General features: G+C 35.1%; 1 protein-coding gene across 1 annotated transcript in view; it reads right to left on the reverse strand.

The window, feature by feature from the left end:
* ATP2B1 (ATPase plasma membrane Ca2+ transporting 1) overlaps nucleotides 1-7,871 on the reverse strand; it is a 70,012-nt gene that overhangs the window by 16,783 nt on the left and 45,358 nt on the right. Inside the window, 5 exon segments of the mRNA XM_017868367.1 lie at nucleotides 1,155-1,396; nucleotides 2,710-2,803; nucleotides 2,805-2,950; nucleotides 5,314-5,528; nucleotides 7,543-7,704. Of these exon segments, the coding sequence (XP_017723856.1) occupies nucleotides 1,155-1,396; nucleotides 2,710-2,803; nucleotides 2,805-2,950; nucleotides 5,314-5,528; nucleotides 7,543-7,704 (859 nt within the window).

The raw sequence follows: 7,871 nt of genomic DNA on the forward strand, positions 1-7,871 counted from the left end.
TTAAACTAATTGTAAAGTATTCATTAATACTGGCTTATAATCCACATGTAACCAAATTAAAAGTATATTTTAAATATTTACTTTAATATTTTAAATATTATAATTTCAAATGAGTTCCAATTTTCCCAAATTGCTCTACACCAGTATTTTTTTTAAAACCAGTTCTCTACTTCTTTAATGGAATTAAAGAAACCAAAATAATTTTACCACCTTTAATATCAAATAAACATCAGGAGAATTATATGTGAACATGTTACAGCAAAATTAAAGCTACTGGTCTGTAAAAGGACAGCAAGAAAGAAAAATTAGTATTCAAAATGACAGGAGTATTTAAATATGACACTGCAGCCGCATAAATATGATAGATCTCATTTTGATATAAATGGGGAATTTTCAAGATCCAGCTTTTATGCTTTGCTATTCTAAAAATTACTCCATAATTCTCATATCACATTCACAGTCCAGTAACCACAATGAGCGCTGAAGATCTAAACTTAAGGCCAGGTGCGGTGACTCACATCTGTAATCCCAGCACTCTGGGAGGCCGACACAGGCAGATTACTTGAGGTCAGGAGTTCAAGACCAGCCTGGCCAACATGGTGAAACCCTGACTCTACTAAAAATACAAAAATTAGCCAGGTGTGGTAGCAGGTGCCTGTAATCCCAGTTACTTGGGAGGCTGAGGCAAGAGAATCCCTTGAACCCAGGGGCAGAGGATGAAGTGAGCTGAAATGGCGCCACTGCACTCCAGCCTGGGTGATACAGGGAACCTCCATCTTAAACAAACAAACAAAAAAGAGACATAAACTTAATTTTCTTCCCAGGTTTTTCAAGATTCTACATATTAAAAAACAAGTAAATCAACTTCTAAAAATAAACATCAAACTATACTTCATTAAACATACCAGACTGAATGTAACGGGTTTATTTTCCCTATAGTAAAATACTAAGAAATAAGAGAAGCTAGAGTGTGAAAATGGCAGAATAGCTGCAGCAAATATCTATCTGGATACCATAAAATATGCTAAAAAGCTCTGAAGTCCTATCAAAGGCCTGATGTTCACAAAAAGAAGACAACAACAATAACAATACAGTAGATATTCCATAAAGCAACCGTAGTCAGCAATTTATTCATCTAAGCATTTTACTCTTACTTTTTCAGAATTATCTCAGATGCACCCTTGCTGAATATTCGGTAACTTCCATCTGAATTTTTGAGAACAGTACTCATGGATTTCCTAACAGAATTGAAGGTGTAGACTTTGTACAGTGCTTCTTCTGGTATTTCATTTCTAACGTCCTGATAATCCCGTTTTAAATCCAAAAGAAGTCCCAACAAGGCACATTCAGTTTTATTACCAACGTGGCGAGGTAATCCACCCTCTTTCTCTGGGGGCTATAAGAGAAAAAGGTTTAGTAGCTAGTATCATCTTGTTTCTCTACGAACATTCAATTTATAATGTAAAACAGAATGCGACATTCTAAAATAAAATTACAGAACAATTGTCTAATATCAACACTTTAAAGAAGGACACAGAAAAGTAAGGTAGAAAGGAGCCTGGGGTGAGAATGACATGGATTCTAATCTCAGTCCTGCCACTTACTAGCTACGTGAAATTTGACAATTGCCCAACTGCTGTGGTCCTTGGCTTCAGCATCTGTAAAACAGGAGCACTTATGACCCCAAAACTAAATGATGTAAGATGTATAAAGTTTATAGTTGGTTCCTAATACAGAGTGGAACTTAATTTTAATTTCCTTTTCCTGTTTTCACTTAACTTTAATACTAAATCATTCAAAATTAAATCTACTTTACCAATTTTTATGGATTAAAAGTACATGCATTAAAATATTGTTCTCTTAAACGCAGTGAGAAGCTTTATTTCCTTCACAGTGCCTTCAGAAATACCACCTTACATAATCATCACAATGGGATTAAGGGCCGATGTGATCATCTTTACTCAGTAATTAAAGAAGGTAGCTCAGACTTTCAGCTAGTAAAAGGCAAAGTTAGATCTAGAACCAAGATCCCATAACTTTCCAATGCAATCATCCAATTCATGTATGTTTTCCCTAATGAACAGCTTGCAATATTATTTTTGTTAACGATTTTCATCCATAAATCACTAGAGGAGATTAAGTCAAAAATAACATTGCATGCTTTGTGTTATAAATAAGATTTCCAAAACTTGTAAAGTTGAAAATTTTATGTGGTGGCACACGTCTAGAATTACTTTACTGCATTAGTTCTACAAAGGTCTAAGCACCACCTTTTAGGTAGGAACTACTGAGAAACCAAACAGAGAACATGGCAAGCATATATAAAACATGTTATTTTAAGTTGAAATCAGGCTTCAAAATTTTCTCTAAGTTGAGAGCTGACCTAAGACAGCTTGATCTTTCTCAAAAATGAGTTTAACAAGAATTTAAAATTAAATACATGTTCTGGTTATAAGGGTGGAGAGTTTCTGAACACAGGAAATTCAAAATATAGGAGGAGAAAAACGTACGTAAACAATGTTTATGTTGATCAGCAGACCTCACTCATAACACAAATTTTAAAACCATTATATAAATAAATATATGCCTTTTAAAAACTTAACAGTTAACTTTACACACAGTAATGGTGGGTCTGAAGACGTACATACAGTCCCATCATTATAGATTTAAAATTAATTTTCATATATATAAATTATTTCAAAACCTTACCAATATTTTTGATGTATAAGCACAATTCACAGAAATTCCTGTTACAAGATAGGACAAAATATTTGGTGGAATAGCTTCTGGCTCAGGAACCTTTTATAATGTTTTCATTTATGTAAGCTTGAACAACTGTCATTCTGTTCATTGTCAAAGTTCCTGTTTTATCTGAACAAATAGCTGTAGCATTTCCCATGGTTTCACAAGCATCCAGATGCCTTACTAAGTTATTATCTTTCATCATTTTCTACATTAAAAAAAAAACAAACTAGTTAAGCTGCATATAAAACCAATCACCTCATTACATTAAAATGATTATAAATTGTTTTAAAATTAGAACTAAAACTCCCAGCTTTCTATAAATATAATGTATAAAGTACCACTGTAATACTAAAATTTTTTTTTAAGCATATTTGACCTATTAAAATAAGCTAAACACAGTGCTAGAGCTTTCTGGGGTTTCAATCATTTTATTGCTGCATAACATAACCTAGTAAATCCGTTCAGGTACCTGCATCCATAAACAAATAACACTGAATATATTATATGTCTCCAACGGTTTTTGCAAAATGTCCTCACATTACAAGAGCAATGACAATCTGTACAGTGGTACTTATAGTAGTGTAAGAGTATATTAAAGGATTAAGCCTCCCTATTAAGTGGAAAACAAAAGATTCTTACATCAGTGCCAAGGAAAAAATGGCTTTTATCAGCTAAAATAAAGAGCTTGTGGGTATGTAGTTGCTTGATATTTTTATTATTAATTCTGAAAGAGTTAACATATCAAAACTAGAATGAGTCATTTTTTAGCTATTCTATATGCTGGCAGACTTGGCATTTTCATCCTTAGCAGCAAACTGTGTCTCGCTTCTTTCTCTCATTTACAACAGAAAAAATCATTTCTAAAAAACCAACAGTTTTCACAGTAGTTTCACAGGGCATTTAAGCTAAAATACCTTATAATTAGTTCTCAGCACTTAATGTGGAATGGGTTAAAAATTATATGAAGTTATTTTACGAAGTGTTTTCTGTGATGACTAATATGCAAGATACTGCAAAAAAATTGGTTCCTTGAAAAAAATATGTGAAAAACAGATGTGTACTTCCTAAATTACTTGTGATTTACATATTAAAGATTAGAAGAATGAAGTTTTGCAGTAAAGAAACCATGTTCAGTTTTGTGAAACACTAACAGAGAATCCATAAAGACTATACCTCTGTGAAAAGAACAGTAATTGGTAACATTAGAGCTAGATAAACATCTAATAAAGGCTTAAAAAAGTAGTTAACTTGTTCTTACTAATTTTATATTCAAAAAACATAAATCAATCCTACCAGTATCGTTCCAATCAATTGAAAACTTAGTATCATTAATGACTACTCAAAATGAACTAATGACAGTTTGGTAAAATGACTGTTCTGTGTCCAAAACTTGTATTTACCCCAAATATTTCAAATTACTTTAAAATATCAAAAAAGGACAAACAGATGATTGATTATACTGTATTTTATCACTTTGATACATTTACCAATTTATTTTTGAAACGAAAGTTGTTAAATGCCTGAAAAGAAAATAAACTCAAACAGTAAGCAAAAAACATTCTTATCAAGACAGGTCTAATAATGAAGAGTGCAAAGGTAGAAACGATGACTAATTAATTAATATTGCTCACTGTCAGCAACGTTTCTTAAGGAGAACTAGTAATTAACATTTGAAAATTTACAAAAGCAGCATTCTTCGTTTGGTTATAATTTTTTACCTGCAAGATCATTTTGAAAAAAAAAGTTCAAAATTGTCCAAGCTATGTTTAAAAAAAAAAAAAAAAATCCAATCCATCTTTTCCGTAAGATAGAAAATTGATAAAAATAAATTAATAATCTTCAAAAAGATTATTACTTTAAGGTAAACAGCAGTAAGCAAAGCCATCAAAGCTCATTTCTTAGTATTCTACTTGGAGAACAAGAAGGACTGAGCTACTGTAAATCAAGTGGTCAGAGGAAGGTGACACTTGAAGAGACTTTATGAATAAAGAAAGAGAGCAGGTTACTCAAAGGAAGGAACAAGTGGGCCCTGAAGTAAGAATACAGTTGAGATGTTTGAAAATCATTAGGAAGACTGGTGAGGTTGGGCCAGAGGAGCAGGGAATGAGCACTGAAAGGTAAGCAAAAGCCAGATTGGCAGGGCCTTGCAGGCCATGGTAGAGTTTGCATTTTACTCTAATTGTCATGAGAACTAACTGAAAGGTTTTACACATGGAAATCATATTTTTAGAAACATGAGCCTAACTCGCTCACCTTAATTTTACAGAAAGAGGTGACGTAACTTGACAATATAACTATCACGTAGCGAAAATCACGCTAGAACTGTGCCCAGCAGAGTCGTGCTTAGTACTGTGTGAAGGCTGCCCTGTATGGAATGCACAGGTCTCTTACAGAGATATTCAACTGGTGGGAGGTACAGGGCATCAATGACAACATTTCTAGAGAAAATAGTGTACATTTATGAAAGTCCTCTCTTTCAGAAGCAGAAAAGGAGTAACTAGATGGGCATTTTCTATACCAGCTAAGGCTTTAAACATAACAACGTCTACTGAACAATTTTTTACTTACTTTGACTGAATAAGCCAGTGAGATCGTGACTGCAAGTGGAAGACCTTCTGGCACTGCGACCACTAAAACCGTAACTCCAATAATGAAGAACTTCACAAAGTACTGTATATAAATTGGTGTGCATTCAGCAAGCCATGGTCTTTTCTGAACCCAAAAGGTGTCAATGACAAAATACAATACTAAAATGATAACTGTGATGGCAGACATCAACAGACCTTTCAGAATAGAAAGAAAAATGTGATTATTTAAAGTTCCAGACACTAACCACTGCCAGATATATATTAACCACTGTAAAGAGTTATAACTTGCTCGATAGTACTGAATTTCTCTGAGAAATTGTTACTTCTTTCTTGTACCTAACTTATAACTTGACATTGTCGGATTCAATTTTTTGCTTCCAAGTACAGTCTTGTCCCCAGGAGAACTGGGAGAAAAACACTTAGGATTCTTTCCTTAGACTTAATTATATCTTTGGCCTTGTACTGAAACTGAGACAAAAATAATATGCAATGATAAGGAAGTACCCAAAGCTTAGAATAAACTGGTGCTTTACATGTTCAAGAAGCAAGCTCCCTAATGCTTAAAGAGAAACTGGTAAAAATCTGATCAATGGGGAGACCTGGAATTAAATACTCAACCCATGTTTTTAAAAAATAACATTAAATAAAATTACATAGTACGAACTATTATTTCTTCAATTTTTTTTGCTCTATCCTTACTGTTTCATTAACTTAGTAAACCAAGAGTTAACCATGTATCTTGTGGGATACTCTACTTTTTGACATGTGTATGAAAAAATAGGGCAGCTGGCTGGGTGCAGTGGCTCACGCCTGTAATCCCAGCACTTTGGGAGGCTGAGGTGGGTGGATCACCTGAGGTCAGGAATTTGAGACCAGCCAGACAAACATAGTGAAATCTCATCTCTACAAAAATACAAAAATTAGCTGGGCATGGTGGCACGTGCCTGTAATATCAGCTACTCCGGCTGAGGCAGGAGGATCGCCTGAACCTGGGAGGCAGAGGCTGCAGTGAGCTGAGATCGTGCCACTGCACTCCAGCCTGGGTGACAGAGCGAGACTCCGTCTCCCACCCCCAACCCCCACAAAAAAGAGGCAGCTGGGCACAGTGGCTCACGCCTGTAATCCCAAGACTTTGGGAGGCTGAGGTGGGAGGATCACTTGAGCCCAGGCATTTGAGACCAGCCTGGCCAACACAGTGAAACTCCATCTCTATTAAATTTACAAAAATTAGCCAGGTGTAGTGGCGTGCATCTGTAGTCCCAGCTACTTAGGGGGCAAAGGCAGGAGGATAACCTGAGCCTTGGGATGTCGAGGGTTCAGTGAGCTGTGATCATGCCACTGTACTCCAGCCTGGGTGACAGAGTGAGACCCTGTCTCCAAAAAAAAAAAAGAAAAAAGAAAAGGTAAGTCCACATATCTGGTTCTAACATCCCAGTCTAATGTCTACTAAGTGGACTTACCACCTCAAATTCACTCTTTTCCCCCAACACTACACATGAGTCATATTACAAAGAGCAAATATTTGCTATTAGATAATAAGCATACTGAGGACAGAAGCAAAAACGTCACTTTTTCCATCACACTCCTAAAGAGTAGTAAAATGATACAATTTAAGCAATTTCAATAATACATGCTTATTTATCCACACAGTGTTCTTCCAAAAAGATACCACTGCTGGAGGTCATGCTGTTTTTAACCTCAGAGCGCTGCTTTTTCCCTTAAAGAACAGCTGTATTAACAAGTATTTTCTAGTGATGGCAGTGATGTAGTAACTTCAGCCTCACTACAATAACTCCAGTGCAGAACTTTAACATTAGAGACATAACTAAAAATTCTCATAGATAACCAGTAAAAAGATGAGCAAAATGTGTGATGAAATTTTATTAAAATACAATTAGTTCATCTTAACTGAATAACCTCACAGGTTGCCTTTTCTCCACTTAATGCAGAAATTCAGAGATGAGTGCATAGACTTGTAACTAGACAGATTTAGGCACTAATCCTAACCCGACCGCTTATTAGCAAATGGTAAGTACCTATAGTAACTCAAAGGGCCTGGTGCACTGTATGTAGCTAGAAGTGAAAATATTTCAAACTCCCCTTCTAGTCACAAAGCAACAATTTCCAGGCTTAACTGTGTCAAAAGACAATTTTTAAGCAGAAAGCATATTTAAAAATAAAACACTTTATTTTCTTCTCCATATCATACCTGCTTTGCCAATCTGAACAGCCAGTTTTGTAAGTTTCCCTTGTAAAACAGATTTTTCCTTTTTTGGCAAATTTGCTTTCTTTTTATCTTTTTCATCACCATCTCCACCTTCTTCACTCTTCAGTGGCTGCATTTCCATGGCGGCACCATCCTGGGCTTTTGCTACATTTAAGAGCAAACACAACTTCACTATACTTTAAAGGCACATATCATTATTAACATTTTAAAGAAATTTTAAAAATCAATTTCTTACAGAAACCAGTAAAGGTATAAGCATTCAGCTTTGTGAGTGTGTGTGTGTGTGTGTGTGTGTGTGTGTGTGTGTGTGT

This window comes from Rhinopithecus bieti, unplaced genomic scaffold (genome assembly GCF_001698545.2).
Source record: "Rhinopithecus bieti isolate Rb0 unplaced genomic scaffold, ASM169854v2 scaffold_2453, whole genome shotgun sequence".
NCBI classification, from domain to species: Eukaryota; Metazoa; Chordata; class Mammalia; order Primates; family Cercopithecidae; genus Rhinopithecus; species Rhinopithecus bieti.